General features: G+C 37.8%; 1 protein-coding gene and 1 long non-coding RNA gene across 6 annotated transcripts; one reads left to right on the forward strand and one right to left on the reverse strand.

The window, feature by feature from the left end:
- On the reverse strand, positions 1–4,290 carry LOC131010616 (membrane-associated progesterone-binding protein 4). 5 transcript variants are annotated; one of them, XM_057938227.1, is made up of 9 exons: positions 4,044–4,290; positions 3,871–3,947; positions 3,454–3,525; positions 2,298–2,335; positions 1,739–1,782; positions 1,227–1,273; positions 675–849; positions 271–443; positions 1–189 (listed from the first exon to the last, which is right to left on the reverse strand). In XM_057938227.1, the coding sequence occupies exons 1-8, from the start codon at positions 4,149–4,151 to the stop codon at positions 276–278; spliced, it is 729 nt and encodes a 242-aa protein (XP_057794210.1). In that variant the 5' UTR covers positions 4,152–4,290; the 3' UTR covers positions 1–189; positions 271–275. The 5 variants fall into 5 exon arrangements, with proteins under 5 accessions (XP_057794210.1, XP_057794212.1, XP_057794209.1 ...); XM_057938229.1 differs by lacking the exon at positions 4,044–4,290 and adding an exon at positions 3,134–3,266 and having other exon boundaries at positions 3,871–3,952; XM_057938226.1 differs by having other exon boundaries at positions 1–443.
- A 12,193-nt stretch (positions 4,291–16,483) lies between these two features.
- On the forward strand, positions 16,484–17,118 carry LOC131010617 (uncharacterized). Its single transcript, XR_009096625.1, has 3 exons — positions 16,484–16,606; positions 16,737–16,905; positions 16,981–17,118. It is a non-coding gene; the product is annotated as an uncharacterized LOC131010617 (long non-coding RNA).
- The last annotated feature ends 4,454 nt before the right edge of the window (positions 17,119–21,572 follow it).

A 21,572-nucleotide genomic window follows, 5' to 3' on the forward strand; every position in this document is an offset into this window, starting at 1 on the left:
TGCAAGGATTTCAGATTTGTATAGATAAATTGTATCAGCCAATATGCAACTCCAACACATATCTTCAATGAATGAAAAAAGAAAAATTACAAGAGGAAAATAACCCTACTTGTTCTGAATGAGGCTGCACGAAGCAGCACCGAGGGCTGCCCGGAGGATAAACCTAGCTACATATTCGCCAACTTCATCCTTGTGCAAGAGAGATTAATATTATGCCGACAAAACTTCAAAACATTCACAACATTATGTAGAGTAGTATAGACTCGGTACCTGTACTATAAACGACATGTCTTGGCTAAGTAATCACATCCGTCATAGACTTCTAAGCCCGCCTGGCCCAGTTCGTCTTCTTTGAAGCAAGCGCAGCGCTTGCTCATTTTCCCCGTGATAGCTATTTCTACGGGCCTCTGAACTAGCCTAGGATAACCTTCGTCACACCATACCTGAAAGAAACTGTTCTAGCTTAGCTACACTCTACACAAATAGTCACAGCAACACATCTCATAAAACTTTAGAGACTGCTCATTATTTGCAGCTATGTTTTGATTAAGTGCTGTTTGATGTCTTGCATTTGTTGCAGGTTAGTGGCAACAAACAGAGAGAAGCCTTATTATGACCAAAGAAATTCGCATAGAAACTAAAATCAATAGATATGTGCGTGATGTAACTCATACCTCAGATCCCTCTTCCTGACTCCACCTTGAATTACAGCTGACTACTTTAGCTTCTTCTTTCTTCTGCTTCTCGAGCAGCTGAGCACCTCTGGCCGCCTTTACTTCAACCCCTTTCAAATATTTTGTGGGGTTTCCTTCAGCATCATAATAACGACCAACTAACTTACCCACAAATCTGTAATGTAATAAGTTTTGACTTTTGAGAGATCAATATTCTCTCCATCGTAGACAATATGAAATTTTGCTGAGAAAATATGCTACTTAGGAACAATTTCACAGTACAATAACAATGGGATACTTGGGAGCTTAGGGCTAATGGTAAAATTAAAATAACGGGCTAGAGAAATCCTTCTGAAGATATAAACCTTCAGGATGCAATTATCAAAAAGCTTGGGTGTAGAATCAGCTTAAAAAGATTAAAACAACCAATTCACCAATCAACTATATCAACAATATACTTCAAGCGTTTTGTTGTGCCAACTTCAAAACGTACACATCAACAATATTGACATTAGTTTAAAAAATTAGATGATAAATGCAATACTCACATACATGTATGTCCTGGAGTAGAAATCTCGCCATTCAACGATGCTTTTCACCTATGGAAATTAATCAAAGATGAAAGGTTTTCTGTTATAAAAAGAGAAACAAGAAATTCGGAAGAGAGACATGTTCAAGGAACAAGATACCAGAACACTCAAACTCAATTACTTACATATGGAACATTTAGAAGTACCGTGTTTGTGAGGATTACATCTTTTTTTCGGTAATTGAAAAGAAAGGACGGAAACAATGACTACATTATTCCTAATGTAAGTTTGAACTGGTTGAATTGCTATTAGTATTAGGCTATTAGCTAATGAGAGGTTTGGAACTTCTTGAATAGTTATGTGCAGTCCTAGATTGCCTTTTAAATTATGAGACTGTTAGTAGGCATTTGAATATATAAGCAGCATGGAATTGTTAAGAGTTGATCAATTCTCTGATGCCAACGTGAAACAATGCAACAATGTCACCAGAAAATAAGCAAACAAGAGCACAAAAGAGGAAATTAAATGAATTACCTCAGTGCTGGACAAACCATGCAAGTTATCTGTAAGTCCATCTCCTGCACGAATATATCAAAGTTTTACAGCTAACAAACTGATCTCAGCAAGCTCAAACTTGAGGTATAGAATTTATTAAAATTTGCAAGTAGTAATTTGATTATTCTAAAATGCTACTCCAGAAGTTATGTGAGGAATAAGTTATTCCAGAATCTGTAGCAATGGTCAGATGTAAGTCACCAACCACCTATATAATCTTTCAAAAAACACTTGCTACCAACTTAGACTCCAAGGGCAAATTAAAAGTCGGGGCCATGTAACTATGCCAGCAAAGTTACACCAGGAGATCATTAATGAATCAAACACCTCCTCCCCAGCCAAACTATCAATGATTAATATTGTGTGGAATGGAATTATAGAGGGTTGCCCAAAGAGGAAATGGAGAAATTTATGAGAAAAAGGAAATAAAGCTATACTCCTCAGATATTATTTGTAATTTTGTTCCCAGAAGGCCAGAATATAGAGAGAATAGGAAAACAATGGAAGAGAGTTGAAAGCAATAACTAAAGTTACTTACCAGTGAAATTTCCTGAGACAAATGCTCGGGAGGCATCCCTGATATAATCATTGATCGAAGAACAGCACACAAAAAGGAGTTAGTAATTTCATTTTCATAAATCATCCTTGATCTAAGATTATATTTCTTGCACATAAAATGATAAAATACAATATTGACATGATAAGATAAAAAAGGGAAAGGGAAAGAAAAGGCTCAATTCCTTTTACTTGCATTAGAACAATAAATCAAAAATAATTCTTCCAGTTTATATTCATTTGAATCATAGGATCTTGTCATAACATGGTTTGGACATGAAAACGATTTTGTTTTATCCATCAAATTTTTTGAAAATTAGAACTTCGCTTCCCTTATCAAAGTACTGAAGAAATGAATCATCAAAAATAACCTTGAGAGATGTTTTTTGCCATGATTAGAAAATGCCATATCTTTCCAGACAGGGTTGCACTACAACAGACATTTAGATCTTGAATCATACAGTTGGGAATAATTTTTTGACAAACTCATGCTATTTAAACATCAATTTTCAATAGATATTTTCAAGAAATAATGTATGTTAACTATTGGTTCAAATAAACAATAGCCCCTTCAGAATTCTTCCCCACAACTGACAAAAAACACCTTGATTCTCAAAACAATTCTTACATTGGACACGCCACTAAGGGGAGAAGGATGTAAGCACATCCAGTTTGGATAAAATCATACATCGGCAAACTTCATCTATATATATTGAAAAAACGAATCTGTCCAAACTTTCTAAATGAGTATATCCACGTGCTGATTCTAAATCTCACAAGCATCAGTAAGTGATAGCTCAGAATGCAACAATTAATTACCTTTTCCCACAGGTGCGATCAAAACAGTATATATCACTATTTAAGTAACTCCATAGCATGAGCAGTAAATATAGTAATGGGCATCCAAAGCAATGCCATACTAATCCCTTCCAAATTGTCATCCGAATGCCTTCTGCCATCAACAACATTATTAAAATCCCCCCATCCTATTCAGATATTTTTGTTGAATCTTAGCATCAAAATTATGCGTTTCCAGCAGGTTATCTATAGCGTGAATGTGTAAACACCCCTCATCATAGACACTAGACAAAAATACATATAAGAAAGTCTGAGTTTAACAAAGAAGGGAATGAACTAACCTTCCTGAGAAATGGTTGTAGCCTCCTCCAGCACCATAATGACTTTTACCTTTACTTACATCAAAAACCGACCTGCATCCCAAGCAAAGGATTATTTGGGAGCGTTTACTTTGGAGGATTAGCCTTGATAGATAAAAATAGTAAGGCTAATCCCTTGTTTACTTTGATGGATTGAAACTTTGGAATATCCCAAGGCCCTTGATTATTTCTATCATTTAAGAAAGTTTTGATTGATTCCTATCCAATTGAAAGAGTGGGATTGAAGAAATCCTACTCCCTAGGATAAAAATACTCAATCATGCAAAGTAAACGCTCCTTTACAACATTACCTAAACAGAGACTCAAAAAAGACTAAATTTTTCTTCATCTTTTTTTTTTTCATTGAATAAATTAAATAAGCTATAACAAAATCAATACCCCAGAATTCCAAGAAGAATCGGCAACTGCGGATCAGTTCCATTGTAAAGAGCTAGTTCCTCCGCAGTGAATAACCTCTGCAAAAAATTGAAAAGAAATGGATCAAAAAACAGTGTGTAAATGACATTAGCAACTACAGAGTTTGACCAGAAATCAGAAATTGAAAAGCATACGGGCAGAGGATGATTGGTGGGGAATTTGGATGAGGGGAAATTGAAGAGAAAGAAAGAGAGCAACGCCAAGAAAATCGGAATTCCTAGAAAAGGGGACCAACGCATCATCACTTCACTACTTCAGTTGTGTTCGACACAACGAACAGAATCTCTCCGTAAGCAATTGAATCGGATCAAATCGGGACGGCCCGGGCCGAACTAATGTTGAATTTGAGTTGAAGATGGGAGATGTAAAGAACATACATTTTTTTATGGGGTTATTGCCCCTAAATACATGAACTATGACCAAATTCTAGTTTATAACACCACCCTTAGATTTTGCCCCATAATACATCACCTTTCAATCTTTTCTAGAATCTCCCATGCCCAAAGTTTGGAATATTCAAAAATAACCCCATTATAAAATTCTTTGTATTTTGACCCCTAAAACTTTTGGTTAAAGACAATTTATACCTAAAACATGTTTAAGATTGGGCTTGAATGGTATATCGGCTGGAAACTTTCCTCGTGCCCGATAGATTACCTGGTAATCTGGGTCTGGACTGTGAGACAACGCCACGTACTTTCGAGCAAAAAACAGTTTAAAAGATCCTTGTTGAAAATGGTATCAGAGGGGGTTTTTATAGAGGAATTATATTATTTTTAATTTATTTTATGATTAACCCATGTGGGAGGAGACTCCAATTAAAGTTTATGGATCCGGACGAGTGTCCGAGATGTGTACACTACAGGAACTCTCTCCAAAATTTGGAGGTAGAAACCAGTCGCTTTATAAGCGATCTCAAATGGAACAATCGAGTCCTCGTAACCAACCTACGACGAGGAGGAGATATCGAGCTTATTCGCGATATTATCGCGAGTATCCAATTCTATCATGAGCATCTCATGAGAATGGCCGCAGCCAGAACGGTCATTGAACGAAACCGAGACGAGGCCCATTGGTCGCACGACTAATGGAACCAAAAGACAAGGCGGGAGTAGCTTTTCCAAGCTACCACAAGATCGAGCCAAGCTCTTCCGACAACGTCAACTTGCGGGAGATCCAGAAGACGGTGGAATATTATGGCGTCAAGCTGTACGATCTACCGATGGAGCTAAGCAGAATATCATTCAAACAAGAGGAAATATTAACCCTCTTGCGTGATATCCAGAAGAGAATGGAGGAGATCGAAAGGCGAAAACCATGTTCCGGGAAAATTCGGAATCAATGGTCCAAAGACCCGACGTCTACATCTCTATTCGATGCAACACCCAAAGAGTTGCAGCCGAAGGACATAATCCGAATCATGAGAGGCAAATATCATGAATAGCCTTGATAGAATCGGATTAGAAGATCTACAAGAGTTAGCAGAATCTTTTGCTAACCTCAACATGGTTGATCTAAAGATGAACCAAGGAGATGAGGTTCCTAAAACCGAGCCTCACGAAGAAGAATCGTCAAAAAAGGGGTCAGCCCAAGACGATGCAAGCCAGTTCCAAAGAACCAGGCGACGGAGGCCTCAGATGCAGGATACTCCTGTAGGAAAGGTCACACTAGAACCAATCCATCCATACGGATTGATTCTCAACCTCGACGAAGCCAGTTTCAAAGAATGGGAGGGTCTCATCGACGAATGGGCTTCATCATTGAAAGTCGTGATTGCCACAATTGATTACGACAAAACAGAATTTGCCAGAGTCTTCAAAGCCAGTTTGGCAGGCATGGCAAAACAATATTGGGACAAACTTGAGGTTCCAGCAAGGGAAGAAATATTTAGTAGCACCTCATTGTATGATATCATTAAGGAAATTACTAAACAAATAAAAATCCATTTCTTGGGAATGGGTTTTTTCGAAGGATCCTCAGAGGAGAAACGCAAGAAATATCAACAGGCACTTTACAATCTAAGGTTGATAGTGCTAGAGCCAAAAGCTCTTGATAAATTTCTGCGACTGTACACCCTATATGTCCATATGGGGGAGGTGGAAGATCAGAAGGCCATGGACCTCTTCTTTCCAAAGTTTCCAAGTCCATGGAGGGAAATGCTCATCAATGAGTATGTTTCACCAGGAGGATATCCACTTGACAGTGCTTCAAGGAGGATGTCTTATGTTCACAAGAAACTGTCCGAATGGTGCCAGAAGGCAGCGGACCAGAGGAATCTCAAGAGATTGAGGAGACTCAACAAGAAATCTCCATTGATGTGCGACAACATTGATCTTCCAACAGAGATTGGTGCGGAATTGCTGTATCAAAGGAAAAGCCGAAAGAAATATAGGTATCAACCCTATGAAAGAAAGTCCAAAAGGAGTTCTTGGAAGCCAAGAACTATGTGGACCAGACAGAAGGCGCGCTCCTACAAGTCAGGCCAACGGAGCGGACCATCAAGAAACCGATTCTCAAAACAAAAGAGAATCCCGACGAGAAAAACTTTAAGGCGCACTCAAGCCAAAACAAATGAAAGTTTTAAAGATTGCAACTGCTGGACATGCAGTGCAAAAGGGCATATATCTACCAATTGCCCAGACAACGAGATAAGGAGATTCGAATCCACACCGGATATCGAAGACGCCATCTATCATCAGGAATTGATACCCGTGTATCAGTTCGGAGATATATCCTCTAATGAGAGTATATATGAGCAAGAAGAAGTCTTTAGTTCTGAAGATTCGGAAATGACTGATGGATCAACCGGAGACGAGTCAGACTAAAGAGGAACACGAGGTCCACCATATCCAGAAGGAGGATCAGAATGAATTCACTAGCCATTTTCTGATTCCACAGGAAGAAGTGGTGAAGAAGCTCGTAAGGAAACTCAACCGGGAAACTGGAGAGGTACAGACATACCAAGGGTTTTCTAATGGAAGATTGAATTGAGTTTTAAATAGCTTGATTCCAGCCAAGAGGAAGCATCATGTGTATTTTGGTGTCACAAACCAAGAAACGGCGCTTCCAATTGAGATTACAAGTAATCAGGTGGAGATCCAGCTGATTCCTGCCGAAGATATTATGCAGGATCTTAAGAAAATGAAGCCAGAAGTCGCAAGGACGATAAAATGGATTTATATTGGAGCAATTCAATTGGTAATCAAATCGTCACTCTCCCCAGGGACAGACCAACCAATTGACGTCGCACTTTGCGATAAAAGGATTAGAGATGCTAGAGCGTCAGTTCTTGGAGCATTCTCGGGCAATCTCTATGCCAAAAGGATTATAACAGAATTCTATCCACAGATCTCTTATAATCTACAGGATTCATCCTTTAGTCGAGCCCTGACCCTCTATCAGGACTACAAAAAGAAGGAGCTTATGACGGGAGGAAATAGGCCATACTCACTGACTTATCAAGTCTCGTATGCCTTATCAAATTCCCATCACACAGAGTTATTTCTGGGAAAGGAATTTATTGAAATTCCAGAAATATTCAAAGAGGTAGCCAAGGCAGTCCATCCAAACCGAGTGGAGATTCCTCAGATCGGAGAAATCGACATCGACATTGGAGACAAGCAGGTGCTCAACCACACTCAGAGTCTCAAACTGGGAGCACCGAGGCTATCATTCCAAGGAAATAGGCTAACTTCAGGGCCTATAACAAGAAGTTTCTCTCAATCATATGAGAGAAGGATGATCCAGGAAACACCAGGTCAGGACATGAGAGTCAAGCTCAAATGTCCAGAAGGATGGAGACAAGTTTCCACAAGATTTGATACAACAAGCAGGGAAAACCAGTTTCCTTGTAGTTCGTTGTATTATTTGGCAAATCCAGGTGACAACCGATACATCGGAACTCTGGAGGTTGGAGGCTTTGAAATTCAGACCGAAGGACAAGCCGGACAAGAAGTAGACGTCCTGATTTTAGGACGAGATTTCCTTGACAAATATAAGCCATGGTCATGGAAATCGGGAAGAATGGAGATCACAATCGGAAGGCAAAGATTGATGATCTAATGACAAGTCCATTCTCGATATACATCTCTGTAGGGATGTTATACGAGAAATACAAAGCAGAATATTTTGCTGCTTATGTGGATTCAGGAGCAGGAATCTGTACAGCAAAACGAGGAGTCTTTCCATTAGAAGTTGAAGAAGATCTACCTCGAATTGCAGGAAGAGATTTCTCCAAAAAGATTTTGCTTCTATCAAAGGGAGTAAAACAAACGGAAATATTGATCGGCGGAGCAGGACAGACACCTTGGTACAAGGTCAAGACTCCACCAATTTATTTCCATGATACCGGAGCAGATATATTATTCGGAAATAATTTTCTGCAAAGCTTCAAGAGGTACATACAGGACAATGAAGCCAGAAGGCTAGTGTTCACAACTAATTGTGACCACAAGATCATTGTGCAAAGGCTCAATGGAGCCTTTCATCGATCGATGCCAATCAACTTTCGCAGCAAGCGTGGTGATGATGGCAGACTCCGGAGACCCCAAATGAAGGATCAAAGGAGATTCGGAGAAGTTTTGCTCAAATGCAGAACTGAGGGATTCCCAAATCTCTCTGAGGAAGAAATTCAAATCCTCAAAGTATCCCTGATATCACACAAAGATATCAAGGAAGAAGAACAGGTGTCCATTGCCGACGTAAAAAGGAGAATCCAGAAGTGTTACCACGAGGATCCTTTGGCATGGTGGGACAAGAACCAGCTCAGAGCCACCTTGAAGGTTAAAACTGGAAAGGAGCATGAGTTCGTAAGGTTCAGACCTATCCTGATGAACCCTAGAGACCAACAAGATATGATGAGTATAATCAAGGAACACCTTGATTTAAAGCTGATCGAAGAAGGAAGATCACCCTACAGCAGTCCGGGATTTCTGGTGAGAAATCATGGGGAGATCAAGCGAGGAAAACCAAGACTGGTCATTAATTACAAAGGAATTAATGATATTCTTGAGTTTGACGGATACTTCATCCCGAGCAGAGAACACCTTATTAACTGCATCAGAAGTGCAAGGGTCTTCTCAAAGTTCGATTGCAAATCAGGTTTCTACCAGATTCGCATGGAGGAAGGAAGTAAGAAGTTCACAGCCTTCTCAACTCCTCAAGGACATTATGTTTGGAATGTCATGCCAATGGGGCTAGCCAACGCGCCTCAGATATTCCAAAGGAAGATGGATAATCTTTTCAAAGATTATTCTTCGTTTATGTTTGTTTATATTGATGACATTCTCATTGCATCAAAGAACATTCATGAACATGTCAGGCATCTGGAGATCTTTGCAGATGTTTGTCAACAAGAAGGACTTGTACTGTCTGAAAAGAAGGCAGTCATAGCCACCCAGAAGATGGAGTTTTTGGGGATTGAGATCGATGAATCTGGAATCATTCTACAAGATCATATTGTGGAGAAGGTCCAGAATTTTCCGGAGGATCTCAAGGAGAAGAAGCAGCTCCAAAGTTTTCTCGGAGTTGTCAATTTTGCAGGGATGTTTATCAAAAACCTTGCAGAGCACAGAAAGGTCTTCAGTCCACTACTGAAGAAAGATGTTCCATTCATATGGAAGGAGGAACATCGAGAGGGTATGAAGAGGTTGAAAGAGATTTGCAAAAATCTCCCGAAACTTTCAATACCACAAGACGAGGATAACTTGGTCCTCTACACCGACGCGAGTGACTCATGGTGGGCAGCAGTGCTCACAAAGATCACCCCTTATGGAGAAGAACCTTGCAGATACTGTAGCGGTCTTTTCTCCAACGACGAGGCTGTGCGATGGCACATAAACGAGAAAGAGTTTTTTGCAGTCAGGAAGGCGTTCAAAAAATGGCCGCTATTCTTACTGGCTAAAAAATTTGTTTTGAAAGTAGATAACACCAACGTTAAAGCTTTCTTAACTAAAAAGATTGAATCTAAACCTGAAAAGGCTAGATTAATTAGATGGCAAGCAGAATGCCAATATTATGATTATGATATTGTCGTTCTGAAATCTGATCAGAATGTTCTTGCAGATTTCCTTACAAGGGATGGAGCTCCCTGAAGTGGAGGCCATCGAGGCAATACAGGGGCAGCTCTTTGAAAGTCTAGAGCTGCTACAACAAGAGTGGCACAAGTGTGTGCTACATACCAAACAAGCAGGAAAGATACAAGCGGCTGATGAAGCTAAAGTATCTAACCAAATCGATGTATGTTTCATGAAGATGTTCAATCTTCAGGAAGCAACCAACAAGCCGCTTTTGCGCGCTGTCCGTGAAAATCGGGCTAAAGCAATGCTTTCCGTACAGGGCGGATTACCTGTAGCAGGGGATTCAAGTACCCCTAGCACAAGTCCTGAGACAATGGTTTCACAGCCAGACTCTCGAGGAAAAGATGTTGTTAAGGGATCACACCCTGAATCAACATGTCAACCCTCCACCTCTGGGGTAAAAGATGAAGAGATCAATCTTAGGCCCATGACAGGCCAAGTTAAGGTTGATACTAATTTTATTGATATTTCTCCTTCTTGGCAGATGTATCAAGACCGGTGGGAGAAACTTCTCACAAGAAGGGGCATTAATCCGGGAAATTGCCGGGTTGATGTTGCAGGAAAATATCCGAGAGTTTGGATGACCCCAGGAGCCAATCCAAACGACGTCAAGGAATGGTATGAGTTTGGGGCTTTGGCCTCAGTTTATACCACCTCTCCAGCCTTCAACGAAATCAAGGGTCTACCTAAATGGATCCAGAGAACGGTGTTTGAAGCCTGGGAGAACAACGAGTCCCTTAAACGGGGAGATGTTCTGGAACTGTACTTCTTCAGCGCAGCACCAGAACCCGTCGGAAAAGGAGTCCATGAAGCTTTTCACTTTATTAAGCTTCGGAGACCAGATACGGGAGCCTTGAACCGGATCAAAGTTCCCGAATTTCAAGCTGCAATCGTCTCAACATTTACGGAGGATCAAATCTCCACGAGACGAGCATGGGGTCTATGGGTCTGTCTCACAGAGATGGACAAAATGAAGTCCAGATTCAAGTTCTTTCAAAGTTCGGATCTGGGAACGTTCCTCGTTAACACAATGACAGGAACAACAACCGAGTTTGCCGAAAAATCCTTCGAGAAGAAAAGGCAAACGCTGTGGGACAACAAGATTGCGGGGAGCAAGGAGACTCGTCGCAAATTCTGCAATATGGCTCATCTGAGCCATTGGATCGAGAGAGTCTGTGACCAATGTTCGTCGCAGAAGGAGCCAGAATTCGGCAAAGGTTTCTTCCCGAAACCTGACAAAAGGAGGTTCCGGTCTGATGAGCATGACAAGCATCAGACTCCAAAGGGGAGAACCCCGCGGGCACCAAAAAAGTAAGGTGGCCGACAAAGCAAAGTGAATCATGTGATTCACAGCAAGGATCGCACCCACAAAAGAAACGACAAAAGTGGGTGGAATGACAGGAGGACCACTCACCAAATGCTCCAGGACAAAAGTGAGTGGAAGGAAAAGCAGCCGGCCCCTACCAGCATTATCACAAAGCGATAAAGCAAGGGTCCAGCACCATGTGATGACACCAACAAGTGTCGGCAATAATGGCCAACAAAAGAAGGTGGATGTCACAATCAAAACAGCTGGCCACGAAGATGGAATCCGAGGCCAACAACCGAGCAATAATAGAGGGGTTCAAACCTCTATATAAACCCAAGTGCTGGAGAGAAGAAGGGCATCCGAAAAATCACACCCATTTCACACAACACACATCTTCTCTCTAGAAAAATTATCTTTGTAATTTTAAATTTCTTGTTTTAAAGTTTTTCGTTTTAAGTTTTAGTTTCTTTTTATTTTATGTACACAAGTATTAGCTACTATGAGTAGCTAAACAAGTTAGTCTCCTCCCTTGGGGAGTATTTTATGAAATAAATTAAATTTTATATAATTCCTCTATAAACGCTTAGTTTTTGTCCAACTATTCCGGGTTGAGTAAAAATATTTTCTTTATTTTTCCAACATATTATTTAGTCGGCACTTAGTGAAGGAGAAGGGTTGCAACCATCTCTTGCGAGTGTGTGGTTGGTGCGTGCCGGGTGGGCAGACGAGCCGTAAAACGCAACAAGACCGACTCCTGAAGAAGACCAGTCGACAAAGGTATAATGTTGGTTTAATTTTAGAATTATTTCGAAGTGTTACGGAAGCATGTTGGGCCTGATTATGGTTAAACAGTTTTAGAAATCATAATAAGGGTATTTTGTCTTGGTTTTAAATATGTTGGGGTTATTCTGCAATTTTGATTATTTTGGGGTAGTTGTTGAATTTTCAGAAAAATAGTCATGGGAGAAACTAGAAGAATCATAAAAGTGGTGTATTATGGAGCAAAAACTAAAGGTGATGTTATATTCTAGAAAATTGGGAAAGTTGATATATTTATTGGCCAATACCCCTTTTTTTATCACCAAAACCTTATTATTTTCTAACACTTTGACCCTCTGTGGTCGGATTATAATTTCTAATACTTTATCAGATTAATCTTTACGACAAAGAAAATTTAAGAAAGAAAGAAGGAGAGGAGTAGTGAAGCTGGAATTCAAAAAATATGGATTAATTGTCCAATCCAAATCTTGAAGAGAAATTTCATAGCAACTATATTGATTCCTTTATTTATCGTATTTTGTTTTTCATTGTTTTTTTTTTGAATTATTTTTTTGTTTTTCATTGTTGTTAGCTCTCTTCAAAATGAATAACGTATTTCTTCCTCTTTTATCGGTTAAACTAGTACACGCGTCCGTGCGATGCACGGCGAATATAGCTTTGCATCAAAATTAAACGATGTAGTGTGTGTACCGACTAAGGGATTAGGGGTTCATGTCTAAAACCGAAGGTCTTGGGTTTGAGCCCCTGTGGCGCAACCTTTAAATTTTTATTTAATCATGTTAATTTATATATAAAAAAATTAAATGATGTATCAAATAAACAAATAAAATATTAAATATAGTTAGAATATAAGTAAATGTATATTATTTTTTCTTAAAAAATAAAATAATCTACATCAATTACTCAGTAAAGATCCTTAATTTTATTTTATAATTTTCAAAAGTATTATTTTTAATTTTTCACCTATTTGATGGAAAACTTTGTTTTCTTCCCTAAAATTACAGAATAAACACATCATTCGAATTAAAAGAAACGAAGAAATAATTAAAAAAAAGTATTCACATCAAAATATGGAGTATATTTTTAAAACATGAGCTAATCATGCATAAGATTATTTTTTCTAAGTTAGCTCATTACCTATGTCATCTTTATTAGAAAAGCTTCAATTGATGAGTAGGAAAATAAATTATATCATTAGAATTTTTTAGAATACTAATAAAAGAATTGAATAATTATTTGATGCCAAAAAACAAATCCCAATAAAACTGAAATATATCATTTTGCTTTGGCTTTCACCTTCAAACATACTTATTTAAATACATTTCTAAAATCATTTTTTTGCTAAAAATGTATAATTTCAAAGTTTATAAAATTTTATTGATTATAATTTTGAACATGGTATATAAACGTATATTTATAATTATTTGTAAACTATTTAAATTATTTATAATGGCAATTGACATCACACATTATTATTATATAGTAATTAAATACCTTCATTCCTATTTTCGTTTTCTCCTATTACTTATATCTAATCAAATTTGTTGCAGCAAAAAGAGTTTCTATCTATTACTTTGATTTCTTGAATTACTTCTTGTCATTTTGTATCACCAGCTTCATTCATCTCACTTTCTCTCAATTTAATACTTCGATTCTTAATTTATTTAGTTAGATGCTAATTTTAAACGTAAATGACATTGTTTTAATATGCCCAAATTAACATTGTATTTTTTTTACTTGAATTGACATTGTATTAGTAATCGACAAATATGGTACGAGATTTCATATAGTATTTCAGCACAAAATTTGACCGAAAAATAAGCGAAATATGGTACGTAGGATTTCATATAGTACTTCAGCACAAAATTTGACCAAAAAATAAGCGAATATGCAAAATAAAATATATATAATAATTGGATAATTTTAATATATATTTCAAAATTGATGTGCAAAGGCCGCTAAATTTATATACAGTAGTAAACCAAAGAGAAAAAGTAAACGTTTGTTTGTATTAAGGAGATGCGATATTTTCACAAAAGAATTAAAGGTATCTTTATGTTATGCTTAATAAAATAATTCAATATATAAATATAATATTTCAATGATATTTATTTATTTTTATCAAAAGAGAAGAGAGTAGAAACAAAATTTTGTAGTAGAGAAGGAGAGAGAAAAAATAGATAATAACCACAACCTTAAAACAACCATATAAATAATAAAAGACAAAAAAATGAAAAATTGGTTTTTAAAAAAAAAGAGAGAAAAAAAATAAACATCTTAAAATTTTAAAGTATAATAATTTATTTATTTTAAATTCATATTTGATAGTAATTTTTATACCAAATTAAAGATCTTGCATTTATCTTTAATTTAAGATATATATATTGAATATTTTTTTTAAATAAAATTTTGATTTTTTTAAAAAGAATCACAAAAATATGAAAAATAGAATATGAGAGAGAGAGAGAGAGTATGTATGGAAAAATGTGTGAGAGAGAGTATGTATGGAAAAGTGAAAGAAACTGTGTGATGAAAGAGGAGAGAGAAAATATATGGGATTTGTTGAATTTTGTAAATACTCTTAACATGATTCTTTAATTACCATTTTGCCACAAACTGTGTTTTCATATAGTAATAAATAGATTACAGTGAATCATTTTTTGTAAGTCTCTTTTTTATGATCATATTCTTTTTTGTTAGCTCATACTCTTTTTTTCATTTCTATTTATCTTTTATGGCCCTGACTTCTGAGTCTCTACTCTCAATTTTTTTTTAACGTAATTGAGAAAATTAGTTTATTTTAGAGGTAATTGAGAAAATTAGTTGCCTTGGTTTGGTATGAGATAATTCAAACTTCACGACTATTAATACATATCTCACACTAAACGAGTGAGTCAACTTCTAATTTCGAAAACAATCATAGTGATATCTGATATGTATAATCATAAATCATGTATTTTATGTTTGTCGTAAAAAGTTACATTATCTACGCAATTTCACTCATATTTAAAGTTAGATTCTTGCGTATTTTATTAAAGTTTGTTTCGTACGTTATGTGACAAATTTTTATAAATAAAGAGATTGATGATGCATTTCAAATTATATTAATTTTAATAATTTTTATTAATTAAAATTCTTAATTGAAATATAGAAATATATTGTTATATCAGTTCTCATTTGATGAAGCTTTATAAAAAGTTAATGTGAAATTATAAAATTTTAAAAAATAAGAATAAAAAAATATTACTCTCTCTGGTCCATTATAAATATCCCACTAATTTTGGTCAGAAAGATTAAGAAATATGTAGAAATTAGATAAAGTGTGTTGATGAAAATTATTTAAATATTGATATAGAGAAATAATATATTGTCAAAAAAAGAATGAGACATTTGTAACGGAGGAGTGAGTATATCACAATTATTTAATAGCACCAAATCACAATTAAAATTATATGTAAATATTGATAAATAATACTCCCTCCGTCCACTAATTGTTGGCTTAAGAGGCAAAACACGGGTTTTAAGAAAAAATGTATTTTTATTAGTTGAGTGGAGAAAGGGACCCACAATTTATTAAAGTCAATGCAATTAGGCCATAATTTATTAAAGGGACCCACAATTTTGATTAAAATATGAATATAAACTTACCAAAAATAGATAGGACATAAATTGGTGGACGGACCAAAAAGGCAAGTAAGCCAACAATTAGTGGACGGAGGGAGTATATATAAATGTTGATTGATTTATGCTTTTATAATCTTTTTATTAATTGATTGAGTAATAAGTATTAATGTTAATTAGAATATGCTATTAATAAATAATTTATAAATTGAAAAAATAATTACATATAAATAAGAGTGCCACATAGGATGTAATCATTTTCCTATTATATACTCCAGTCGTCTCACAAAAATATGTAAATTTGTAAGTGACATGAGTTTTAATAAATATTAAATAAAGAGAGAATATATCTTTTTATACCAAAGCATAAAACATATTAGTATTTTACACTCGTCCATAAGAGTATAAGTTTTTCATACCAAAATCAATGAAAAGACTAAAACACCCCTAAAGTTATTTGTTGACTTATTCCTTTTCTTTTTTTAATTTTCGTGTGTACATTTAAAACCTCAAAAAAAAATGATTGCAGGTTGAATACATGTAAGAAAGGTAGTTGCATTTCACTAATCACTTTGAACAACAATAATGAGTGATAACAAATTCGAGAGAAACAAGAGATGAAAAATGAGTCTCTCTAAATCCTTGTAAAACTTACACGATTATTGGATAAAGAAATGTTGAAGTATAAATAGGATGCATGTATCGTGTTTCTTGGTTCATAAAGAAGGTATGCAACAAGATTTATTCAATTTAAATGTCTCCACTAACCCACCTCCACCATTCACCACGTAAGAGTTATTTTAAGAAGAATCATTTACATCGTTCATATAAGAGTTTCTCTGTGCAGCGCCTTTTCAACCGCTTAACTCAGAAGAGAGAAAATCGAAGGTTTCTGCAGCAACAGCTACAGGTACTCTCAATTTCTACTTCTAAAATTTTGATCTGATCTCTCAATTGCGATGTCTCAATTTTAACTTTTGATTAAAATTTTGATTCGATCTTACTTCTATTGCAATATTGGAACAATGCAATATTTTCAGGGAAGGGAGAGTTTGGGAAAGAGGACGAAAAAGGTATACACTATGCAAATTTTTTTTGCTTCACAATTTCCACCATAAAATGGTCCAATCACTCAACCAATAGTGAAACCCTACAATTTTTCCTCTCAAAAAACGCTCAATCTCTCTTACAAGCATGCCTCAAATCAGCGTAAGTCCATTACTTCTATTTTCTCCAGAATTTTATCGATACATGATTTCATTTTATTTTCTTCTCTCCATCTAGATTCAATCCATTACGAAGAAAACAAAGAGTAAAATCGCGGATTGTGACCCGACCGAGTCGAGGCGATCTAAATTTTTCATGATTTATCTACACGAATTATCGCCAAAGCCTCTGTCCTTTAACTTAAAAATTACTCGCCCCAGGTTTGAATTGTACTATGATTTTAGGATTTGAAGTTTTGTTTGGCTCCTTTTATTTGTTAAAGTTCAATTGATCATTTGCGAAATTGAGTCTGATGAAATCTTGTATTTAATTATACAGTGGAAATTAAATTGGTATAAAGAAATGTTGTAATTATTTTATTGTTAAAATTATTTTACTATGTATTATTGTGATGGTTGGATTGATTGGTAGTAGCATAAACTGCGTCGAGGGGCTGCCTAGCCGGTTTATCTTGGAAACAGAAGTTGATACTGATGATTTATTTGCTATGCTCCCTACATATATACATGCATGCACATATTTATGTATATATGTGTGTGTAGGTAGTTGCTTTCATATTTATGCATTTATGCTAATAACATTTCTATTGCTTATGACATGGTATTCTTTTGTTTAGTTTTAGGTATATAGGTGTACCCATATTTTTGGAGTGCGATTTTAGTGTCTTTGGAGTTTGGAAAGCAAAGGGATGTGGAATTTGAGGTCTGCGAATTGGGCGAGGAGATATTTGGGACAAGAGTTGTATGTTAGAGTTTGAAACGACGAGAATAATCCATATACAGAGACCAACATTCCACCCAATGCTCTGCTTTGTGGAAAGGGCCAAGCATTATTAGTCCAAATCTAAATATTTCTGCAATCCGTGAATTTCTTCTTTCTGTTTCTTTTATATTTTATTTATGTTGCTATTCTATCAGTTACGAGGGTGTGAGTTATGAAATAATTGGAAGAAGATTGATTTACTAATAGTATTACTTTTGAGTTTTGCTGAAATAAGATTTTATTAAAAGAAAAGAAACTTAACAACGGAGAACCAAAAACCCTTGAAAGCACAAAGCTGCAGACTAAGGGCCGAGCCTCGTTAAAACCTCATAGCAGCTGAGGAAAAAGAGTACTCGTCAAGGACCAAGGTTGACAGAGCTGAGTTAGGAGGTCTCAAGGATTCCGGCCGAACCATTACCCTTAGGCCTCCCGGCTCACAACCGATCCAGAACCAAGAGAAAAAAAAAACCAAAAAATTAAGCGAATCGAGTAAAATAGGGAATAGAAACATCTTCCTTGACAAAATCATTTAAACCAGTAATGGCATGAGGCCAAAAACCCTCCTCCGAAGCTTGTGAAGCCAAAAAATCCGCCGATCTGTTGCCCTCGCGAAAGATGTGAGAAATGCGCCACGTGAAAGTATGGAGTTTGGAGAGAGCAAGCTGCCACCGAGGCTTGAATCTCCAAGGAACCGTCTCAGAAAGCGACCGAAGAAGCTGAACCACGTAAGAAGAATCCGACTCAAACCAAACTCTCTCCCAATTTGCGCGATGTGCAGATTCAATCGCAATAATAATAGCTAAAAGCTCTGCTTCGAACGCAACCCCATGGCCGCCTGAAAAATGATAACAACCAAGAACGTCGTTGAAGGCATTCCTAAAGACACCCCCCCGCATGAATCCTCCCTTCCCGGACCGAGCCATCAGTATTAACTTTAATCCAAGACGGCGGGGGAAGGTGCCAAGCAACGTAAATAAAGGAGAAAGGCTTCCTGGGTTGTCCAGCGATGGAAAGATTCTTAAGAATGAGAAGATCAGTAACCGAGTTGGCCATAGTGCCAAGGACGAAATTGTTGGCAGCTTCACAAAGAAAAACCCTGACCTGCTTGAGAATGAGGTGGCGCGAAGGTGCTAAATTGTTGTGTATGACGTTGTTGCGGTGAGACCAGAGACTCCAGAGGAGAGAGACCACCCCAACTTTCCACAAATTGCCAACTTGTTTGCTATTTTTCTGGTGGATAGAGAAGCGAATCATGCTGCCCACATCCAATGGCAAAGTTTGCTCAATCAAAAACCAACGAAAGACATCCGCCCAAATAGAAGCCGAGAAGGAGCAGTTCAACAGAACGTGATCCATCGTCTCTTCTGCTGCCGAGCATAAAGGGCAGCGGTTAGGCCCCTGAAAACCAAGTAGGCGATTCATATCAAAGGTAGGGAGCTTGCCAACAATAGTGCGCCAGACAAAGAGAGATCGTCGAGCGGGGATAAAAGGGGCCCAAATCCAGGATCCCCAGTCAACCTTAGGGAACTGAGGACGTGTGTGAGCAAAGGCCGAAGCAGCAGTAATGTTCCCGAAACCCGAGTGAATCCAGGATCTGTCGTCCGCCAATCCAGGAATGGGGGTAGATATGATGTCGAGAGCAATGCGCGGGAAAGACTGTATAAAACTATAAGTGAGGTGCCACTTATTATTAAAGTAGAAGTCTGAAATCTTCTGAGAAAAATAGGGTGTCATGAACTCCGGAATATGAAGTCTGTCGATCAGCCGATACCCGAGCCAATTATCTCTCCAAAAATAAATCGTATCACCATTCCCAATCGTGCAGAAGGTATCCGAAACAATCTCCCGAATTGTCCTTCTAACACCAGTCCAAATCGACGAACTCGCCCATTGGGAAGCCCAATCCATGGTCTGAGTGAGATATTTCTGACGAAGCAGCCGATAGCCGAAGCTGTTCATGTTCAGAATATACCAACCTAGCCGAAACATGAAACTATTATTGATGTCAGAGAAAGATTTGACTCCAATGCCGCCCTGTTCCTTCAGAGCACGAGCTCTGATCCAACTCACAGAAAAAGAAGGTTTCTTCATAGTACTCCCAGTCCAGATGAACGATCTACAAGCTCTGTCAAGATCATGCAGAAGTTTCACCGGCCATTTATAAACAAGCATACTATGTACCGCAGCACTGTTGATAACAGAAGAAACTAAGCAGAGCCTGCCCGCCATAGAGAGTTGACTACCTTGCCACCTAGGGAAATGTGCAAGAATACGATCAAAGATAGGTCGAAGTTTAGCGGAAGAAGCTCGACCCGAGAAAATAGGCACTCCCAAGTATGTGAAAGGCATGGAGCCAATGTTGAAGTCCAAAATCCGTTGGAGCCTAGAACGTCGCCCAGGCGACACCCCTTTCCCGAAGTAAAGAGTAGACTTATTCTTGTTGCAATATTGACCAGAGACCGTGGAATAGAGCTGAATAATCGAGTCTATCATAATGCAATTACGCTTGGTGGCCTGACAGAACAGGAGCACATCGTCAGCGTAAAGCAGATGAGAAGGGAAACTCAAAGATCTCGGGAAACGCATGCCCGCGATTAAACCCCGATTACCAGCGTCCAGAAAAATACGGCTAAGAACATCTTCCGCCAAGGCAAAAAGAATGGGAGACAAAGGATCTCCTTGTCTTACTCCCCGACTGCATTCGAAATAGCCATAGAGAGCACCATTGAACCGAATAGAGATGCGAGCCGAGCTGAGAATAGTTTTGATCCAAGAGCAGAAAATATTGGGGAAGCCAAACTGTTGAAGCACGAACAGAAGAAAATCCCATCTAAGCGTATCAAAGGCCTTATGAATGTCGACTTTAAGAGCCATGTTTTTGCCGTGTAAAGATCTCTCCATGCAGTTCGCCCCTTCAGAGGCAAGAGTGATGCACTCATGAATAGAACGTCCCAAAATAAAGCCAAATTGGTTGTTGGAGACGATGGTGGCAGCAGCAGCATTCAGTCGGATCGCCAGAATCTTGGCAATAACTTTGAAAAAGAAATTGCCAAGAACGATGGGCCGATAGTCAGAGATAACCTTGGCATTAACTTTCTTGGGAAGAAGGCTCAGAGTATTGGAATTGAGACCCGAAGGGAGATAATGATGAGTGAAGAATCTTCTGATGGCGGAAGTGAAATCATGCTCAATAATATCCCAAGCGGAACGATAGAAAGTACCTCCAAAGCCATCCGGGCCGGGAGCGCTATCTTTGTCCATAGCAAAGACCACCGCTTTGATCTCCGTCGTAGTCGGACAAGTACCCAAAGCCGATTTATGATCCAAAGTGAGGCTACTGGTGATATAATTAGTAATCCACGAAAGATCGCCCCCAGGATTGATATCCGCCGCAAAAAGAGATTTATAAAAGTTTTCCACATGAGACGCCAAAGTGTTATGATCTTCAACCAGGACGTCGTTAATCTCAAGATGCTTGATAGTATGGCTAGCGCGCTTCATTCTCAACATGTTATGATAAAACTTTGTATTTCGATCGCCATCCTGGAGCCATCGAATTCTACTTTTCTGGCGATGTAGGTCCTCTTGCCGAGATAGCATGACCGAGATAGAGGCTTCAAGCTCAACTTCTTGATCAAAGAGCGCGTCAGAGTAGCCAACATTATCGATATGTGCCTGAAGAGAAGAGAGCTTATTATAGAGCTCCTCAAGCGAAGTGTTGAAGTTCCCAAAAGTTGATTTATTCCAAATTTTGAGCTCTTTCCTCAAACGTTTCAACTTGTGCATCATACGCACCATGGGGCAGTTCGTGTCAACTACAGGAGCCCAAGAACGCTGAACCATTGGAATAAAATCAGAGTGAGAACTCCACATGTTCAGGAAACGAA

Source organism: Salvia miltiorrhiza, chromosome 2 (assembly GCF_028751815.1).
Source record: "Salvia miltiorrhiza cultivar Shanhuang (shh) chromosome 2, IMPLAD_Smil_shh, whole genome shotgun sequence".
NCBI lineage: Eukaryota > Viridiplantae > Streptophyta > Magnoliopsida > Lamiales > Lamiaceae > Salvia > Salvia miltiorrhiza.